The following is a 22,492-nucleotide window of genomic DNA, read 5'->3' on the forward strand; positions in this document are numbered from 1 at the left end:
ATTATGCACGGACCACCTCGACGGCGATAGTCTTGTCGCTGGTGTGGTGTAGGCGACACGGCTATGTAGCTTTTTGATAGCCTGGATGGAGAGAGAAGGAAGGGAATCAGAAAGGAGGAAGAAAGGATTTTGGTGAGGGAGAAGATAGAGAGGGATAAGCCGGAGGAACGGGAGGAGTGAGTTTAAGAGAGGGGGAATGGAGGAATGAGGAGGCTAAGAACATGATAAGTAGAGTGAGAAAGAGAAGAGGGACATAGTTCTTTTTATCTCTATAGTGTGGATGAGTTGAGAGAAAGATGTAATAATAAATCTCGGGAGAGGTGGCATTTGTGCTTATAATAGATTTAATTTTTACTTCATTATCTAATAAAATCTAATATTTACTCTAACAACAAAAGGATAGAAAAATAATTTTAAGTTATCTATTAACGGCTAAGGGGTTATAGTTTTTGAAAAGTTTGAAAAAATATTTATAAGCTTTTATAGTATAAGAGGGCAAAATAATATTGAAACAATGTATAGGAGGCAAAGTGTAAGCCTAATATATATAATACTATCAGCAGTATCTGAATCAAGAGCGTTAATAATCCATGAATGAACCGTGTTGTTGCATCGCAACTAGGTAACATGATCCTCATGGCTAGTTTCGTGTGATGGTACCTTGAGAGAGCCATCAACAAATCCAAGTTTATCCTTTGAATTTAGCTCAATTGTCCCCGTTTAAGACTTTGGAGACTAACTAATCCTAGATGATCGGAATGATGAGAAAAGCGAGGATTTGATAGATCCGCCTTCGAAGAGTTTGTAGAAGAGCCGGATTCCTTCCTGCTGGGAGGAGGGACATCATCGTTGGCCATGATCACTGAAAAGATGAGGAGCTACATGAGAACGTGGTGTAGAGATGATAGATGAGTCAGGATCTTATTCCTGCTCTGAAACCATGAAAAGAGGAAATATGAATAGAATTAGATAATATGTTTCTCATTGAATCTGAACTATATATATATATATATATATATATATATATATATATATATATATATATATACACACGCAGAGACTTGGTCTGCAAGTCTAGATCCTATAATTAAGCAATTAATTAGCTACAGACCAAGAGCTAAATTAAGTAAATAACTATGTACAGAAAAAATCTTCCTTGAATAGAAGATATATGGAGAATATCCTTGATTATATTCTCAACAATATTCACTCAACGGAAAACTGTTTAAGAAAGTTATAACTGATACCGTATCATTCTTACATGAAGACAAAGGGGCAGATTGTGTAAGATAGTAGCAAACATCTATTGCAACATTCGACGTCTTGAAAAAGATGAGCTACAAGCTATACTTCCAGCAGCAAGTCAGCAACTTTTGAGCCTTTCCAACAGAATCATCAGCACACGCGACATCTTTCTCTGGCATAGAAGACTTCTCTGCAATCCATTTCTCCATTATAAGGCCAATTCTCCTAAGCTGCCATACGTCAAGGAAAACAAGGGTACTGCAAGTGTGCAACTAGCAAGAGATGTCAATTTGATCAACAAAATTAGCCCATTTCATTGGTTGTTAATGAAACAACAATTACCTAAAAGGTTCTACTAAAAATTTCGAGATCAACTGGAAGGATACAGATGCTGTCACTACTCCGTATAGTTTTGTGGAATCATGAGGCGCCAATTCTTCCAACTTATCCTCCGGATGGCTTTCAAGATCTTCTTCGATAACGTAAGATTTTTCCAAGAGAAGTAACGGAAACTGGCGCGAGGATGATAAGCTAATATCATCCTCCTGTACCTGGACTAACAACCTTGCTAGTATACACCAGAGTGCATTTCGGGCTTGGGGTTCATCAGAAACTAAAGGTAAAATGTCGAACAGACCTTGCAGGAACAGGATATCTGGAAACACAACAGGGTACTGCATCAGTAATAGCTATGGCAGAAACTTTGGCAAACACAGACTTCATAGTCAATTGTGACATACCATGTGAAAGTTCTGACATTAGATGCTTTTCATCCCCTAGAAGATTTGCTATAATTACAACTGCAGAGACACAGGAGCTGGAAACCTGTCAGAATGTAGGATAGGGCATGTCTCAGTATTATATCTCACTGCCTAGGATTTCCATTTCCTTCGAACATCATGAATCTGGTTCATTTTCAATATTTAGATGATAAGTGCAATGCATGCACACAAGTGCATCTATATCAATAAGAACTTCTGGTGTTCTCCACTATTATCAAATTGTGAAGAATCTATACACTTTCATGTTGCCATAAGTAAGCTATGGGCGTCTAGCAGCTGAATGTGAAACTGTATCTTATTGCAAGAATCAGCATATTTCTAACTTTGTCAGTCAACAAGATCCTAAAGGAGCTGAGCTCATATATGTAGTCAAAGTAGTACTACATTTTTCTTCAATATTCATAATATCTATTACAAATTTTGAGATGACAATTAGACTGCAACTTGTTACTTGCCTTGTCTTTGAACAATAGTGCAAAAGTTACATATCATTTATATACTGTCAGAAGTCAGAACCATTAGCATAATAATATATACAGATTACTCCTATACTCTTGCTGGAGGCAAATTGGGTGAACCCTTCTCATCATCATCCATGCCTTATCCTACCAAATACAGATTTGGTTACAAACACTTACGAGGCCACAGTCTGTGGCTAAAATTAGTGCAATCAGAGAGCATTGACAAATAACTGCAAGTGTCCGGAGTTCAAATCTCACTATGATTGCCTTGCTAATAAAACAAAAAGAAGCTCCACTCATTTAAGTCAACCCTATTTCTTGGGCTATCAAAAATGTCTCAAGCCCAAAAGTATCGGGAAATGTTAGAACGTAAAAGATAAAAACTATTGTTATTTAACACCTTAAGTTTCTAGAGTAGTTAGTGAGTTTACATTTCTAAAATATTAGATCAAAATTTGACCAAAATCTACAAAAACCTGACTGATAAAAGGAAATGCATGAATTAACTTATAGAGGGTATAAACATCTAGGTTATCTTGTCAATATGATGTCAGTACAACTGTACAAGTAATGGACTTAATCACTAAACAAGTTGTACTTATAATAGCAATATAATCTTTGTCACCGATGTATTGAGAAGGCCATAAAGAGCACAATATAATGTTAATAAATTTTCTAGCGTCATGGTCACCTCAAATTTATCAGATAGCTTGACTATGCTACAAACCAACTGAAGCAATTGCTCATTTGAAGACATCACTTGTGAACAACTGTCTATAGCAGAAAGTGCTTCAACCAGCCGAAGAATTAGATCCAGGACAGGACACCTGAGACAACCACAAGGTGGAGAACATATGTTGAAATATCATGCAGCTTGTTAAGAGAACAATCCAATAGTGCATGCAGTTTGATCAATATGTATGCGGAGGTAACAATTAAATCCACTATAAAGTTCCCAGTCAGTCTCTATATGCACAAACTGATGCGGTAATATAAGAGCACAAAGAGAAAACTAGCAAGGAAGAGAAGGGAAACAATACAATTTCAACAATTCCAAGTAAGAACTGTTTATTTGACATTTATATTACACTGTTTACTGGAAAAAGAAAATAGACAATAATGAGGTCAATACATTGTAGATAAAAGATACGATATAATGTATAATAATCATGTTCTAGTAAAATTTGACATAATTAGAAGCAAGAATGTAAATGATGTGTTGTTACCCATCATTGGAATGGTAACATGTAAACAGAAAGTAATTTCTGATAGCAAAACTCAGCCTGCAAATCATGTGATTTTAAATCTGTCCATTTATGCAAGATTATATGATCTTTACTGCTATAAGATAAACAAGTGCATAGTCAGAATTATAGCATTATGTTTAGCAGCAAAAAGATGTATTTGGGAACAGTGGTCATTTGGTCACTCTGTAAAACAGTATCTTCGACAAAAATAATAAAATTTTTTGCCAACTAGACATACATAAACACTAAATTTACAATGCTCCTTTCGCTTAGACAATGACAATAATAAATTGCTCACTTGTGCATCCATGCCCTTAGAAAATAAAGGTGTTGTTAACTCACCACCTACTCTAGAAGCTTAAGTTGTTAAAGAATTATAGTTTTTGTATTTTATATTCTAACACTCCCTCTCACTTCTCAGTTTGAGATAATTCAATGGGCTTAAGAAATGGATGACTTAAATGGATAGAGATGTTATATTTTAAATGATAGATAAGTCTAACAGGACTCAAACTCATAATATCTTCCCTTACAATATGTTAATTCACCAATTATTCTGAAAGCTTAAGCTCTTAAAAAATAATGGTTTTGATATTTTATATTCTAACGAGCAACGTTTGCCATGTTGACCGGTTATCAGCACCTAGCATAGGGTGTGTCAAAGGCACAGCCCTGTGTCAGGTTGTGTCATGCCGACCAGCACACTTGCGTGCTAGCTAATGCCATTCCCGTCAAGGGCGATACAAGTATAGTCCACCCGAAGCCCGTTAAGCCAAGTCAAAGAGTTGGCTACTTTTCTAAATAGAAAATAGAAGTTAGAGAAGAAGAAAGAGCGGAGAAATAGATGAGATCTTGGAGGGGTTTTTCTTCAAGTCCCATAAAAGTGTAAAACTTTCTTTCACTCTTAAGGACGCCCTTTGTTTTACACTTTTTAAAAACTAATTTTGGGTGCACAAATGATAGGTCTAGCTTAATTCTAGATTTATCATTTGTAAGTTACTCTACATTGATTTAGCATTTTGGTGCTAATTTTTCTGGGCATGCCGACAAGGTATCGAAAAGGCATGAGCCATTGGCACAACAATCATTACTAACAAGTGTAACCTTACATGAGAATTTATCTTGACATGTTTCTTCCTTGAGATGATGTTTACATAATTTAATGCTCAAGACAATATGTTAAATTAACCTTTTCTTTTTTATTAGTCTATATCATTTAGTTCAACTCTGAGATGGGATGCATGATCCCATGGCTGTCAAGAGCCAGGACCCTCATCAATTTCTGATTAGACCCTACAACAGTCCAGTCAACCATAAGCACTTTTATTTTTGTAAGATGCATTCTTATGTTACAGACCATTTACAGAACAAAAATGTGTTGACCACAAAGTTCATTGTACATTTTCATCAGATGCAGTTTGATTCACATCCTAAGGACTTCAGATTAAACAAATCTCATAACACCAGCATATATGGAAAGTATAATACCATCATAGACATAAATGATTAAATATACCTGTAGAGTATAAATCTTATAGCCTTAACAAGTTGGAAATTGTTGGAGAGTTCCAAAACTACCAACTATCCACAGACAATACTTTTGCAAATCAAAGCATTACATAGCAAACCCATTCTATGGTCCATCACTTGCCTCAGAATAAGGTGATCTGTGATTTCACTGGACCTCTTAGTGGATTTTATTACTGAAGAGGATCCAGATTCTTTTAAATCATACATGTGAGAATGTTGCAAGGACATATCTTAGCATAATACATGATATTCAAAACTCCCTCTCTGCCCTCTCCTCATGCTTGGTTATATGAATGACAAAATACCGTTTTCATCCTCAGATCCTTTTTTTTCAATACTGTAGTGCTTTCTCTGCACATTATTTTATGCACCAGAGTTTGCATATAACATGATTTTGTTGATTTGGAAAAAGTCTGAATAAAGTATAAACTTGTAATATGCCGTTGCATAGTCTTAGGGATATATTGGCAGGCTCTACCTGTGAATGAATAGTCATTTCTCACACATCTCCCAAATATGTCTCAGCATCCTTACGTAATTTTGTCCCAAATTTGCGTCGACAATATGACAGCAGTCTTAAGTTCAAAATGCTAGTGAGAAGGACTAAGCAAATTTCGACATACTATTTTCACACTAATCAGCAGTCCTAAACCTAGCAGAAAATTCCTGGCTAATGCAAAAGGAGAGATGAGATGAACTGGCATTAAACCTAGAAGAACTGTCAGAAGGTGGAGATTACCTCATAAGTCATGGGCTCAGTGAGATGATATATGTCGCAAGGAAGGATTGTCTTTTCTGATCATGCCAGCCTTTTGCACTCAGTAGGTACCATGCAGATCTGGGCAACATCAACATAGAGTATCATATACTCCATGTAGTGAGAGCATTGAGGTATACCCTCGAGTTAAGATGGCCCTAAGCTTAACTATCTCTATCCGTAGATCAGCTCTATTTCCTAGTAATGCGATGAGAAATAAGACTTCATCCTCTTATCCACAATTTTGTCATTTTAGTTGGACATTGACTCCACTGAACTTAAAAATGGAAGAGAGGTTTTGCTACGCAACTGAAGATCCTATCAAAGGAATGTTATTAGTTTGAAAATTCTGTGTCCATTAATTTGTAGCAATAACATGGGTTGATGTAGCAAATTCACTATTACGTTCAAGATTTTTCTGCAATTTATGCTGAATAATAGCTATTGATTTCCTAATATGAAAATTATGGCATGCTTCATACTTGTAAAGATGAATACTAGCTTAGTAACATGTCCACAAGGACCAGAAAATAGATGATAGTTACTAAAACTTTGCAAAATGCATCTCCTAGATTGTTACAAACAATACACTTGATAAAAGAAATTCAAAAAGATTCTTTGCTAAGTTGTGAAAATCTGAGCCATCGGAGTTGTCTCTGTGCAAATGGTAGTGTTCACCAAGTTACCTTTTCTTGCAAGACACACTGTGACATGTAGTTTGTCAATTATGTATCAATGTCAGTGCAGTGGAAAGTAAACATTGATACAAGCATATATTTCATAGTTGAAATTATTCTTATTTCAATTAAGAGACTGTTAAAGAAATAAATAATAAAATAAGGGTTTTCGCACCTTTCCAGCTTGTTCTCATCTCCTGAGTCCTTAATTTCACTGGTTAACAGACTAATAACAAGATTCAGCAAACCCAACTTCATCAAAGGTTGAAGAAGAATAGTTCCCACTTCTTGATTATCAATGACGGTCAACAAAAAGTCTATGCCCTGTCAATAATAAAAAGTGGCCATCACGATTTGGAAATGAAGTTAAATTCTAGTTAAACTAATTAATATGAGGACAAACAACCAAGAAAAAGTTAAAAGAATCCATTTTTTATGGATTTTTAATTGTGTTCCTACTAGGATTGGACAACAAAAGAATCAATTATAAGGAGAAACTTTCTAGAGAAATTATAACCATAGGTTCACAATTATAGAGTAGTCTCACAAGAAGAGTACTATAATAACTGGCAGCCTTCCAATTGTATGTCTCACATTGTATAGTGCCTCTGTTACATCTTATTGCAATTTAAAAACTTGAACAACATGAGGACAAGAGGGATATCAGCAATTATTGATAGAACCTGATTGAAAACTTTGCCATAGAGCAAATTTGGAAGACACAAGTCATATTTTGAAACAACATGAAGAATATGGTGTGAATAACATTCTAAAACAAAATTTGGCATGATTAAACAAAAATACTTGTGATACTAATTATAGATTCCTATCCTATATTCTACTGGATAGCCCTTTGGTGCATCATTCCAAAGTCTAAAGCATATGCTAAACTCAACAAGTTATTTGGCCAAACTGAATAACAGAATTTGTATGAAAGATTAAGTTCTCATTTCTCTCTCAAAAAACAGAAATTGTATGAAAGAATTTTACTTGGGGCACATTAAGACAAATATATCAAAGTAGTCGACCATTTCTTTCAATCCAAAAAACTACAAATTCCATATCTTGGAAGCTCCTCCAAAATAAGCTTGTACTGTAGAATTGTTCTGACTTTTGAATATCCATGTAAAGGAGCTACACAAAATAAAAGATAACATAATTTATTTGCTTCCCTTCCAAATCAATATAGATAATATGTTCACTTACTGCTGCCATAGTTCATGATTTTTGGTAAAACATAGTGACAAATCTATGTCTAAGGAGGATGGAAAAAATGATGTCTCAGTGCACAAGGCTGCTGCCAATGCAAGTTTCAGGGAGAGAGTATACACAGCCCTACCTCATTATTGAAGAGGTTTTCTTATCACTTGAACCCATGACCACCTGAAAGCAAGAGACTTCACACCAAGAATCACAAAACTGAAGATTGTGTTTCAAAAGTAAAAGGACTACCATAATTTTCTACATGGTATTTTCCTGTAAACATGTTGACACAACTATAGACATTGTTTATGACCGACTTGCCACTTCATTACTGCTTAGGATCGAAAATAAGTAAGCAATGGGAATCCTCATTATGAAGAGGAATTTCTGCAAATCAGTTTGCCTCTTAAGAAAAAGTTTGTCCTTTGCATTTAAGCAAAAGTGTTAATTCTACAAGGCCTGAATACAGCTTAATCTAAGATATAAAAAAATAAAACAATGAATCAGTAAACTTATTTGTCACGGACAACAATAAGAAAATATAGTGATCTGGGTGATGCAAAGACCAAAAGTTAATCAGACCTAGTGTAGATCGAATCAAATAAGACATATAGGGAAAAAAATTAAAGGCACTGTCTCACCATACTTTCTCAAATAGTGTAGAGTTTAATGTGTTCCCAACTATCCAGAGCACACGCTGAATAATCTCATCGGGCAGGAGAGCTTCGGCCCAAGAAGAAGATGCACTACCTTGAAGACCGACGGCCAATAGCCTGTTCAAAAGTAAAATAATGAACATAAGGAGAATGTAACTAGTAGTTCAATCCCATGCATGTCGTTCCACTTGAATTTCTCCTGGTCATAAGGTTTGACAGTTCACAGATATATAAATTAAGCATAACATAAGCTCATCTTTCAGAATAGAACTGAGAAAGAGAATATCACACCATATGAAAATGCACAAACTTAGAAATCAAAATGTGTCAGTAGAGAATGTGGGAGGTGAGAGAAAGGTTTTCTTTATCCATGAATAGATATCAGAACAAGGATGCCCATAGATGTAAGCCAATGGAGCAGTCGTAACTGAAGTTACTAAACAATCTATAAAGCCTTGTTTACTATAAGAATAAGGTCAATTCTCCAATATCTATTCCTTTTTATTATTCCCAAAATAAGGTCTTTATTTCAGGAATAACTATTTTTATGTTTACCTGTATTCTAGAATAAGAATGTAATAATTACTTTTAATATGATATAAAATGAAAGACAAAATTAGAAAAAAAATTTATAAAATTACCATGAATGTCCTTTAATTTGATATAAAGTAGATTGATGGAATAAATCTTAAGAGTAAATTAGTAAATAAGTTGATGTGTGGTATAAAATATAATTTTGATAAATAGTGTTCGTATTCTAGAATTGGATTATTATGATATTTAGCTGTTATTTTGGAATAAAGAATTATATTCTGGAATAAGAAAAAAATTATTCCTAAAGTGAACGAGGGCTAAGATGATCATAACCAACTAGATAGATATATGTTAACATAATACACGTGCATACGGAAGAACATACATGGGCAATAATTGTGTTTACACTCTATAATAGTTTGCCATTAGGATTATAGTTTATAATGACGCAATTCAACTAATAGCAATCAGAAAATAGGTTCACTTGCCCTTTTTAATTGTAGAGATGTTTTATACATGACAAATGAAATGAACCAGAGGGAACAAATGATGTACAAATACCACATGTAAAACATAAGATTGGACAGATTAAAACCAATTAGCTCATAGTATCAAATAAAAGTATTTGAATTTAAAATTAAAATTGGTGCAGCCTACAAAATATGATATCATAAGGCCAGAAAAACATCTGATGGACTTAAAGAGTTGCACAATTCTGCCAGAAGCAGTCATATAAATTAACCTTACAGTAACCAGTTCTTGGGAGGATCTAGACCATTTAACCCTAGACTATTAATCAAGATAATACCTTCAAAGAGAATAACTAGCTAGACTACGGAGAGCAAAATTTCAAATTATCGGTGCTCGCAACACGCATTATATTGTATTATATTATATTATATATATAATGCAACAATATCAAAATGTATAACTCAAACAGAAGTACAAAATTATGGTGCTCACAAACACACATTATATTATATATATAATGCAACAATATCTAAGTCTATAATTCAAACAGAAGTACAATTTGATAAAAGATGAAACTAGTACAAGATCACGTCCATAACATCCATACAGGAATAGATGCTGTAAATCATTTACCTGAAGGTTTCAGCAAGGCAGCTGGAGTCATCTAGATGCAACTGGTCAACAACTGTCTCAATCAAACCATTTTTTGAACATATTGCATTACTTAAAACTTCATGGCAAGCTAGGTTTCCAATGATTCCCAAACAAATTTCCTGCAGCGGTCATAACTTGTGTAAGAACTGACATATATATAAAAAATAAATAAAAGTGCACATGCACTGAATATGCGCACCCTTCACCCTTTCCCTCACTGTCATGCGATGAGGTGGCCGCGAGTTTCTCGGCCGACTCGTTGGTTTCCATATCAAAATAAAAACCCTACCAATAAATAAAAACCATATCCCCTCTTCTTAACTCACCCCCCTTTCTTTACTCACCACAGCCTCCTTTCCTCTCATCTTCTTCTACTTCTTTATTTATCGTCAAAGTCACGTCGTGAGATCGGACCATCAGAGCACCTCTCAAGCAATGGAAGACCACCATGCAACTCACCGGTCAATCTTCTCCCAGCCCTCTAATTTAATTAAAGTTTAAAGGTTAGATGATAAATACCTAAAATTTTTGGGCATTGCGGCTTCGTCAATAAATTGGGTTCGACTGGCAGCTTTGGATCGCTACCGCACATGTGCCGGAGCTTCACATCGTTGGTCTCGCACTATAGATGTTTTCCTTTTGAGCCTTCGTGGCTCAGATCTTCATAGAAGCTGGTTCCATCATTCATGGCCACTGATCATGGAATAGGGTCGGCGAAATTGCCATCTCCTCCACCGTGTGTGGTCGATGTGGTAACGAGGGTGGTATTGTAGCCTTCAGCTTGGCCCTCCCAGCAGCACAGTCGCCGGCAATCTCCTTTTCCCCTTCACGATGGCCTCCATTGAGGGAGATGAGGGTGGAGCTCAAATTCGACCCGAGCCAAGCCTTTTAGGCATTCCGATTTTGGGTGGGATTCAAGTTTAGGTTAGGTCTCACTAACCCAACCAGCCCAATAAATAGGTGGAATGTAAGAACCAGAAGAAAAAAAATTGGGGGTTGGACGAGGCGCAGAGATCTCATCTAATCCGAATCGGATTAGATTTGATCTTCTTTTAATTTATAAATTAAAACCCTAATCATGTCTCTCTATCTGCTTAACCACCTCAGCCCCCTTCTCTCTCTTCTTCCTTCCCTCTTTCGCTTTCTTCTTCCTCACCGTCGGAGTCACGCCATGGAATTGGCCTACCGGAGCGCCGCCGAAGCCAGCGGAGACCACCACGTGACTCCTTGGTAAGCCCTCTCCCACCCCTCAAGTTTAATTTCAATTTAATAAAGTAAATTAAAAATACCTAATTTGGGGGTTCTTCGGCTTCACCGGCAAATTAGGCCGACCGGCGGCTTCGGATCGCTGCTCCATCTTGGAAGCGTCTTGCCGTTGGCCTCGTGCCGTGGGCGTTCACCGTTGGAGCCCTCGTGGCTCCGGTCACCGTCGGCCATGAGATCGATCGTCGTTCGCGGGTTCTCCTCTACCTCGCGAGGACAACGGCACCGTGTGGGTGTTAGGGAGCTAAGGGTGCGGCTGGCGAACCGTCGACTCTCTCTCTCTCTCTCTCTCTCTCTCTCTCTTCGTCTTGGAGAAGACAGACTCGGGCAACCCAAATCTAGCCTTCTCCTATTAAGTTGTTGGATTCGGGTCAGATTGGATCCGAATCCAAGGAACCCGACCCGGTTCCATTAGTTAATTGGATTGGGCCTTGGTCACAATCCATTTAAGTGTGGATTGGATGGGCTTGTGGGCCACTACAACCTAGCCCAACTGATTTGGGGTTATTTTGGCCCAAATTATTAATTTTTGAGTTAAATTGTAGAATTTTTTTAATTAAAATGTTATTGTTATTTATTATTAAAGGTGGTGATTATTAGCACGTGAACTAGAGATTTGAAATTCAATTGTCTTGCCTAGACTCAGGTGAGTGGGTTCACTCACATATTTATTTTATTATATTTCGTACCTTTGTCGGACCATGTAAATTTTTTATGTACAAATTTATTTATTTCATCCGTACGTGCAAAAATTTAATTGTTACATTTTCTGTGTGCATTTAATTATTATACTCAGTGCATCACCATACTTTGTGCAAATATTGAAATTAGTGAAAAGAAAAACGAGACTAGTATTTGTACAACTTATAGAACAGTCCCGGTATAAATCGCTTGCGATTTCTGTGCTGACTCAAATCTATCTGGAAGTCCAGGGGAAAATCGTAAATCAAATCGCGGTGACTTTCTTAAGTGACTCTGGCGGGGTTAGGGAATAGTCCTAGGATGAATGAGAAATTTCTAGGTGACTCTAACTTCTCTCAACGGTTAGTGGAAAAGACAGAATGTGTTAATCGCATAGTGATACCATCTGATGACCCTAACCGGATCAGCTATGAAGAAAAATCCCGAGCGTCATCTCGAGGTGACTTCTAGTTGATGTGGATCCACAGGGTTTAGACCCATTGAGACATATGACAGTATAAATATTGAAAAGATGTTAATACGTTGAAACTGTGCAAGGTTACAAGTTGCGACTCTTTATTGTTATCATTGTCATTATTTAAAGAGCATGCTTATTGCAAATTGTTATGGATATTGTTATTTTTAGTTTAATTTTATTCAGCATTAATATAATTTAGAATTTATTTAGTTTTCGAGTGGATTCCACTCACTGAGCTATAGTTGTTGGCTCATGGATTCTTTTTTTTGTATTTATTCATCTATCTCAGGTAATAGTCAGCGAGGCGACTGAGCGAGATGTACTCGGACTCCACCTCCACTTAGGATTCTGCTCTTTTGGATTTTATGCATTAGATTAGAAGATTTATTTATTTCGTTTAGAGACTCAAAAACAATAACATTGTTTTATGTTTATTGCAATTAGTTTTAAATTTAATAAAGCAGATCTTCATTTTATTTATTTATTTTGCTATCGTACACGTAAAAAGTATTAATAAGGCTTCGTGTATCTCAAGCATATTGAGATGCATGGCCGGTCATGATTCCTATTTTAGGTCGTGACATGGAAGCGGTCAACCGCAGCCCCAACCCAGTCCGAAGTATATTAGGGAGTTGGGCTTTAAGCCCAACTTCTATTAATGGGTTGACGTATGGACCTTGACCGACCTAGTTTTATGAGTGCGCGTAGGTGCCGAGCCAGGCACGGCCCATTCCTGCGGTGACTCTAATCTCTCTTCACGGTTAGAGAAAGAGACATGATGAATTTATCATATGGTAACATCTTTTGATGACCCTAATTAGATCAGCTATGAAGAAATGACTCAAGCATCATCTCGAGATGACTTCTAATTGATATGAATCCACAGGACATTGACCCAATTAAGACATATGGCATTATTAATATTAAGAAAAATTCAGTATATTGACACCAAGCATGTTATGAGATATGATTTACATTATTATTATTTGTGTTGTTACTATTACTGTTGTTGTAAACATGCTTAGTAAAATTGTCATATTATATTATTACACTTGGATTTATTTACAGTTATGGATTTCAGCTTTATTTGGCTTTTGAGTGAATTCCACTCACTGAGCTATAGTTGTTGGCACATAAACTCCCTCTTCTAATATTTCAGGTACTGGTCAGCGTGACGATTAAGCGAAATGCAATAGGATTCTTACCTCCACTTAGGATATTACTATTTTATCTCTCAATTGTATCAGATATTATATTCTAAACTATTTGTCATTTTAGTTTGATTGGAGACACATTAGAGATGATACTTGGTCATTTTCCTTCTTGTTAGATTATATTTATTAGAGTTATATATTCATATTAATTATCATCATTTTGGACTTAGAAAAATATTAATTAAGACTTCGTGTATCTCAAGCATATTGAGATATATGGTCGGCTATAGATCCGAAACCGAGTCGACAACTTGCATCAAAAATAGTAGAGTGCTTAAATAAAAACCTACATAAATATCAGATAACATGCAAGACCATTTTCTTTCAGCAATTATTGAAACCTAACTATAGGAATACTACTAATCGTAATTGTCAAGATGCATGAAACCAGATATCTCCCCGTATGGCAAGAGATGTGCATGAGATTCAACCAGTGTGGATGACTTGTTAACTTGGATGTGAAACCAAAATGATAATTAAAGATAAGCAGTAGTTAAAGGAGCAACACTCCCAACCAGCTATAAACTTTTTAAGCATATGAAGACTGACAACTGATTAGTAAACAGGCAAACATGTCCAATCTAAATGAATCAGCTTGTAAGACAATTTCCTTTCCAAAGGAGATACATGGTACTTTAGTGGTTTCAAGGATGAAAAACAAAGAAATAAAGAAAATGAAGGAGACACTTATGCAAACTCAGGCTTTATAGAAGTATTAAAGCCAGTGAACCAATGATACTGCATTATGTATAGCTGTCATATACTGCATCAACTTCAAATTGCTAGTCATTTTCATCTGACTGTTGCCATCAAAAAATACACCAAGATTACATATGTCCCTCGTCTCATCATTTTTTCTGTCTAAAATAGATCTTGTATAACCCTTCATGTCCTACCTCACAAGCTAGGAAACACGGATACTTTCATACTTTCACCATATTTGTATCAGATAAGATACTCATTATATACTTTCAGATATGTATCAGATACTCCTTATATATATGAATTTTTAAAAATAAAATTAACATTGTGGATACTTCTCTGATACTTCTTAGATACTTGAATATTTTTGAGATTCCTACCGGTATGAGTCAAATTGAAGAAGACTATTACTTTTAAATTTTTACCATATCTATAAGGTTTCTCTTCGTGAAAAGATTGAAATTGCTTGCTTATATTATGGTTTATATTAGGAAATCACGTTACAATGGTTAATTTCTTCTTATTAATAAATTGAATTCACTTATTTATCGGACATCTTAGTAATGTATTATGAATATAATGGATCTTTGCTATAAATGGTAGTTTGTTGGATAATTGGAGGTCTCCTATATAAAGTATCAAATACAATAATTAAATATATTTCCTCAATCAAGAAAATTCAAGTATAAAAATTCGTTAGACATAAATATATGTATATATATATATACGAGCTACATATCCTAAGCACATCGTATTTTTATTTTTCAAGATTTACCGCATCGGCATATATGTATCCATGCTTTATAGCTCACAAGTGATGCTATTTTCATTTTCTTTCATAATATGTTGACCACTAAGAGTTCAGAAAACCTTTTGGACCACAGGTTTCTAAATGTTGACCTATTCAACATATGATTATGCCTTTCATGCTGGAATCTAGTGTAAACTCCCACATTTCCTGCCAAAAAGTTCTCCAGATAGGATTCCAGAGAATTTATATTAGCTTTCATCTGAGAGAGATAATATAGGAACAAAGAAGGCACAAGATTTTGACGGAGTGGAACAAACCTTGAACATGTGAAATGACGCAAACAAGAAAAGAGCAGCGAGAACTCGAGGAACTTTACCTTTCCTCTCCTCTCTTATCTATCCAAGCATGCTTCAGGGCAAATATGGAAAAGAAGATAGGAAGGGGTTCAAAGGGATCCCTATCTTTTCTCTCTTTGGCATGGATCAATGTACTTTCTTGTCTTTCCTGATATCAGCATGTTCCTTATCCTGAACTATATCAAACACTCATCTTGTTCTCTTATTGATGCTATCCCATTTGGCTAATTATAAGTAAACAAAAGATATGACATTCTAAATGTTTTCCCTACAAATAAGTTTATGTAATTACTGGCAGGGGTTTGGTCTACTTCTGCTCCATGGGCTCATAGATCTGCAGGAGGTCAAATGAAAGTGACAATTCCACTTTGTTAAGTTATTTTATCATCATAAAAAATTTTACTTTTCAAATAAAACCAGCTCAATTTTTTTCATCTGTCAATTTGCACTTCTATTCCTATTCTCCATCAGTTGTCATTTCAAGCCTCCAGCTCCAAGCCATTGAACATCTTTTAATATGCATGACTTCTATTTTTTTATCTGGAACTTCTATCATTCATCAAAAGAACAAGAATATCAAGATAAAGAACGAGACCATAATCTGCCTTCATCCACCTATTAAAATGGCACAGTTGACCAGCAAACATTTAGTCATATGTATGCACCTTCCATTAATTGTTAGCCCTTGAATAATTAGGTTAAAATGGGTAAGATAGTTGGAACAAGTGAGTTGAATTCTTTGACAACACTGGTGAAGGGCTTTCGCATATATCATCTAATAGTATTGTTGAGCTGGGTAGAATATGAGACAGATTATGTGTGTCAATTTAAAAGGTTAACCCTCTTTGAATTGAAAGATACACAAATCAGTACCTATTATTAATCAGCTATAAGCATCAGCAGATCCTCCTGTTTTTCAAAAGACTCAACCCGACAATGGTTAACATAGGCAAAAGAGGTTACTTTTGCAAACTTCCACTTAATCCATTTAATAGAATGCTGATGCCAATTTATTTCCAGTTTTCCACATAACCAAACAGACTAATACATATCAATACAGTTAACAGGAGATCTGCCAAGTCAACAAACCACCATAAAAGGAATCATAGTAACTAAAGGCCCATTACAATGAATCAACTTCCCTAAATGTTCATCTAGGTCTGCATATGTTGGATGACTACAGAAAACTACATAATGAGATTATAAACATCACACAAATATTATATATCAGAACAATTAACAGGATATCTGCTAAATCCAGCAGAAAAGAAATGACAATAATTAATTAACCCATCTCACTGAATCAATTTCCCTAGACATTCATCTAGGCTTGGCATATGTTGGATGACTAAAAAAATCTACATACTGTAAACTTAATATAAAGGGTGTCCCAATTCGGGCTGTCAAAAAAGCTCATGGGCTCATGAGGCTCGCGAGCTCAGCTTGTTAAGAGCCCGGCTCGAACTTGGCTCGAGACCTAAATGAGCCGAGCCGAGCCAAGATTTCAAGCTCAAAAGAATTATCGAACCGAGCCAGCACTGGCTTGCTCAGGCTCTACTTGATTAGGCTCGTTCAATATATATATATATATATAAGGTTTAGAACCGTTGGATCTTAGATCTAACGGTTGATATGATCTATATAAATAAGGAAAAAGCCCTAGCTTCTCCCTAGACCCATTACCCATTCCCATTAGTGCTAGACTCCATATCTCTCCGTCCTCTTTGTCCACCCCGCCCTGCCGATGGTGATGGGGCCGACAACAGATCCAACAGCGAAGAGGAAGACATTGGAGCCCCCTCCAACCTTCATCTCTCAAAAGTTCCATCGACCAAATCATTCATTACCGAAATCCTCTCCGTCCACCTCCACAACCCCACCTTGCCGATGGTGATGGTGATGGTGATGGCGGCGGTAGCGGTGGCGGATTTGACAACAAGGAGGAAGGCGCCGGAGCCCCCTCCACCCTTCATCTCCCAAAAATTTCCATCGGCCAAACCTTTCACCACCGAAATCCTCTCCATCCACCTCCACCACCCAGCCTTGCTGATGGTGACGGCGACAACAACAGATCCGACGGCGAAGAGGAAGACCGCAGAACAGGGGGAGGAGGTGGCTGAGGCAGCTGGGGGAGTGGGGGAGTGGGGAGGGGTGGCTGAAAGACTACGTGGACTAGCTCGCCATGTCGGCATCATTGTCATTCAATTCCCTAAGGTTCTCCAAGCTCCAAACCCATCTTCACTAGCCAGCAAGCTATCGAGCCTCATCGAGCTGGGCCCGAGTCGAGCCGAGCTGGGCTTTTCTAGCTCGAATCGAGCTCAAGCTAGAAAAAAAAAAAAAAAACCCTCTCGAGCCAAACCGAACTAGGCCAGCTCGCTCAAGCTTAGCTCATGTACATCCTTAGTCCCCATACACGAGGTTTCTGCCTACAAAAAACCTAGAGAGGGAAGACATAAGCAACCTTACCCTTATTTTTGAGTATATTGCTTTCAAGACATGAACACATGATCTCTTGGGCCCAAGAGGCAACCCAACTTCATTCATACCAACTAACACCATCGGTAACATAAGGTAATATACAGATATCATATTATGGAGAAAGTAGCAAGAAACACAATTTTTGAAATGGCTGCAAATATAAATTTAACAGATTTACAACACTTCTTTTCTAGCACTAAATAGCTCACCTTCACTCGGAAAGATTTGGAAACTTGGAGGTTTGCCAAAAGCACTTCAAGTACAAGATTATTCACCTGAATGGTGCACAAACCAAGCACAGCTTGTTACCAGCCAATTGAATAAATAACATACAAGATCACAAATTGTATCCCCAAGAGTAACTTCAACTATGTTTAAATAATAAGGTAGAAACATAGTACTGCAATTTAAAATTGAACACCACTATTACATCTTTCTCAGAGAAGAATAAAAAAAGTTTTGCATCCACTAGGAAGGCAAATTTGTCCAATGGGAACAATTTGAACTGCCCCATAACTATTCTAACCAGCACTACAAGCTATAAGATTCCTCTGGAAAGATCCCTCAACTAAATGCACTCCTATTCCAGACCCCACATAGATAAGGCCTCTACAGTACATATTACATGTTTACTTTAAGAAATAAAAACATAACTGGAGATAGAGTTCACATTGGAAAACAAATAAACTACTAGGTGGCAAACCAACAGTAACCTGACAGAGCCACCGTAATGTTCGTAATACGTTATGGCATTGTTTTCCATAGTTTAACAGTAATGCAGTTTACAATATAGCATTCAAGCCCCTACACCAATCTAAAGTTACATAAACAACCTTGATACATGGAAGTTCATAATATTCAGTTATTCACACTGGAAACTAGTACAGAAGAAAGGAGTAATAAACACAATAGAAACAAAAAGCTTATGTTAGTTTGCTCAAGTCATTTCAAAGAACAGGCAAGGAGTTCTAGTTCATCTGGTTCATAAACATATATGGGAGAAAAACAGTAAGAAACTTAGTCTTATATTGCTGAAAAGGATCTCTTACTTTAAATGCTTCTTCTAAAGCTTCAGAAAAGCAATGTAAGGGGAATAGAAAACAAAAACTTATAATACCATAAGCTCAGCTTGAATTTTACTAGCTGCAAGATCCCATAGGATGCAACCACATTCTTCCCAAGGATCCTTTGTTTCTTCAGCTCCAGCTTGATAATCATCAAAACAACCATTTCTTTCTTCGCTGGAACCCTGTTTGATATTGCTGTCATCATAATAAGCAGATGCCGCTTTTGATTCAATAGATTGAAGATTATATTTCTCTTCATGGTCATCAATCAAAATTTTACCTGAAACAATATCCTTGAAAGCTTATTTAACAACTATTCATTCCTATAGAAAATTCATTACATATCACCTGAGAATCTTTCTCTACCTTCAAAACATTTGGTAAGAGCTGTCTTATGAGAGATATGATGTAGCTGGGATCTACTGTTGTTGACAAATCTAATAACTGCAAAAGAAGTTATAATGAGTCAGAATATCAGAACTTGTCTCACTCCGTTCATATACTTTGATAAATTTACTGGTGCCTTCTAGTAAAAACAATTTTTTTTCAGAAATATTCAATTACAATATGAAAGTATATATAAATGGCCATAATCTGCTTCTGGGTATCATAGAAAAAATTCAAAAATGCAAAGCAACTAGAGATGTTGCTTTCTTTTTTCATTTACAGTAGCAATATGTGAAGTCAATTGCAATCTTAAGTTGAATCGTACTGAAAGGACCAAATAAAGTATCACAAATCATGTATAAACCCTATCAAAGAGGCCAGATAAGAATCAATTTTCTTAAGAACCGACTGCTATGACACTTCATTCAACAGAACAAAAATACAACACAAATATCTTTCTTCAGATAATCAGCTACAGTTGTACCCAAAATAACACTTGATTCATGGCCGCTATAATAAGTGCAGTACCTATTATACGGAATAGCTAGCGTCTTTGACTATTCTTGAACATGCATAACATGAATTTTCTAGCCAGTATGATTGAACAAAGATATATAAAATAGTAGATAATTGATCTGCTACCCCCACCATATATTGGTTTTTCTCTCATTCACCCAAATGCTGGTTTTTCTCTTATTCACTCAAATGCTCAGCGGAATTAAGTGTCATACAAGAACTTAAAGAAAAGAATGGATAAGGATTATGAGAAGAAAGTAGTGCTCGGTTAACCATAGAAATATATCAGACTACTGTGATCTTTGACTCATAAGGAAGGTCCCTTAAGTGTAACTTCTACTTAACAGTCTTAGACCAAATCGAAGTGAAAAACGTGATGAAATCGACAAAGGGGATCCTTTTTATGCCCTGCATACATTGCATTTTAGCTACATTAAGTCTCAAGATTTAGAATTTACTTAATAATTGTTCATAGAAGTGGAAGATATGGTTCTAATTGTTAAGCTGGTTTCTAAATCCGATTCCAGCATAGGGTTCACTTCTTCATCACGTGTTTCTCATTGATATTGACATTAAGATGACGCAGTTAGCGAAGAAGTCTTTACCTCGGAAGACGGGGCAAGAGGAAGGTGTGAGCGAGCTCCTTCTTCTTCTTCTTCTTCTTCTTCTTCTTCTCGTTCCGCTTCTTCTTCTTCTTCCTCTTCTTCCTCCTCCTTTTCCTCTTCCTCTTCTCTTAATCCTTTCGCAGGGCTAAGCGCCATTTGTCTCGTCGAGAGATAGGGAGGGAGAGAACTCTACGAGGGCAAGGAGGTCGAGATGCTTCGAAATGGGAAACAAGCCCCAAGTATCTAACCAAACTCCTCACATACTTATTTACCCGATGAAATGATTCGCAAGTTTTTTACCGCAAACCTTCTTTTAGGAAAATTTGCAAACAAGCCGCTACATCATGAGTTTTTTGTGGTTCGAGCCCTACTTATTGCTTTTTCTTAAAAAAAAGCCCTTTTCTTTTATTAAAAATATTCAGAAAAGCCCCGAGTTAAACTAACCTCACATTAGCTTAACAAAATAAGAATATTTTTATTTTATTTAAATTAATATTTTTAAATTCTAAAATTATCCTTAATATTTTATCTGACACTTTCTGCAGCATGAAATAGTAGCAGTAACTTTGAAATTTTAAAAATATTAATCTAAATAAAACATAATATTCTTGTTTTATTTAGCTAATATGAGGTTAAATTAACCGGGAGCTTTTCCAAATATTTTTATAAAATAAAAGGGATTTTTTAGAAAAAAAATAATAAGGTAGTGCTTAAATTATAAAATACTCATAATATAGGGGCTTGAATCATAAAATACCCACCACCGGTTGGCATCACCACGAAGAAGGAAGGTTGCGAAGGTGACACACTACTGATAATGGTACTCTAGGGTATCCAAAATCTTCTTACCAAGGGTTCAGCTGCATAAATCGATTCAAAGATGTCCCTCCTCCACTTCTCTCGGTTGGGCACCTCATCGATTCGTGAGGAGGCTGCACGGACACGAAGGACCTCCTCAATCAGTCTCTCTTGTTGCTAGAGATGCCAACCGCTGCAGCATTCGCATTGGGATTCCTTACTAGGGCTGATGCTGCCTCTGAAACAGTGGTACGACATCGATGGGGCAACATCCTGGAGAAAACGCATAGATATTGGCAACTAGACATGCTTTCTCCACATGTATAGTATTTCAGATGGATTTGCCATAATTTTTTGTAACATCGCTCTGATACTATATTCTAACAACCCAACTCCGCTACTTGACTCTCATAAGGGCTTACCTCTCTCTATGAGCGTCACGTGGGGGTTTTAGTGCTCAACAACACGCTACCAAAAATGAGGAGACAAAAAAATTAAACAGAAGTAGAAAAGGGGCCTACAGGTTATAGCAAATTCATCCAAATATAATAAAAAAAGAGTGAAAATTCTTACGAGACTGCATGTTCAAAGTAAGAAACAACAAGAGAACAACATAAATCTCTTAAACATAAGTACAAAAGGCATAAAAAGAAAGGTCCTATCACCCTTCAAGATAAACTGCTATCAAGCATCCTACTAAGGTATTAGTCAATCTGCATCAAGTATTAGAACTGAATGAGCATAATGCTTAACAAGTGGCATTATCACTAGTTAAGCATCATGGATAATAATATACTCAGCATGGAAAAATACATGTGCAACTATGAAACTGAACATAACATAAACTGAAATATATATGTCATATTAATTGGCTAGCATGGTCCGACAAAACTACAATTATTTTATCATTACTTATACATGCCACGCCTTCCACACAGGTTCTTGCCTACCAACTTATGCTCAACAATCACAGCAACCC

General features: G+C 36.3%; 1 protein-coding gene across 4 annotated transcripts; it reads right to left on the reverse strand.

The window, feature by feature from the left end:
• Window positions 1–533: 533 nt before the first annotated feature.
• Window positions 534–20,997, reverse strand: LOC140796825 (uncharacterized). Of its 4 annotated transcripts, none has more exons than XR_012110540.1 (12): window positions 20,716–20,973; window positions 19,574–19,651; window positions 19,258–19,389; window positions 18,350–18,415; window positions 10,197–10,336; window positions 8,549–8,675; window positions 6,875–7,023; window positions 3,180–3,315; window positions 1,986–2,070; window positions 1,588–1,900; window positions 1,262–1,503; window positions 534–862 (listed from the first exon to the last, which is right to left on the reverse strand). XR_012110540.1 is itself a non-coding variant. In XM_073149964.1 (11 exons), the coding sequence occupies exons 1-11, from the start codon at window positions 20,869–20,871 to the stop codon at window positions 1,338–1,340; spliced, it is 1,476 nt and encodes a 491-aa protein (XP_073006065.1). In that variant the 5' UTR covers window positions 20,872–20,997; the 3' UTR covers window positions 1,140–1,337. The 4 variants fall into 4 exon arrangements, 2 of the variants coding, with proteins under 2 accessions (XP_073006065.1, XP_073006064.1); XR_012110541.1 differs by having other exon boundaries at window positions 1,262–1,475; window positions 1,632–1,900; window positions 20,716–20,968; XM_073149964.1 differs by lacking the exon at window positions 534–862 and having other exon boundaries at window positions 1,140–1,475; window positions 1,632–1,900; window positions 20,716–20,997.
• Between the last annotated feature and the right edge of the window lie 1,495 nt (window positions 20,998–22,492).

The sequence above is a fragment of the Typha latifolia genome, chromosome 10 (assembly GCF_019914945.1).
Source record: "Typha latifolia isolate L0001 chromosome 10, TyphaL0001v2, whole genome shotgun sequence".
NCBI classification, from domain to species: domain Eukaryota; kingdom Viridiplantae; phylum Streptophyta; class Magnoliopsida; order Poales; family Typhaceae; genus Typha; species Typha latifolia.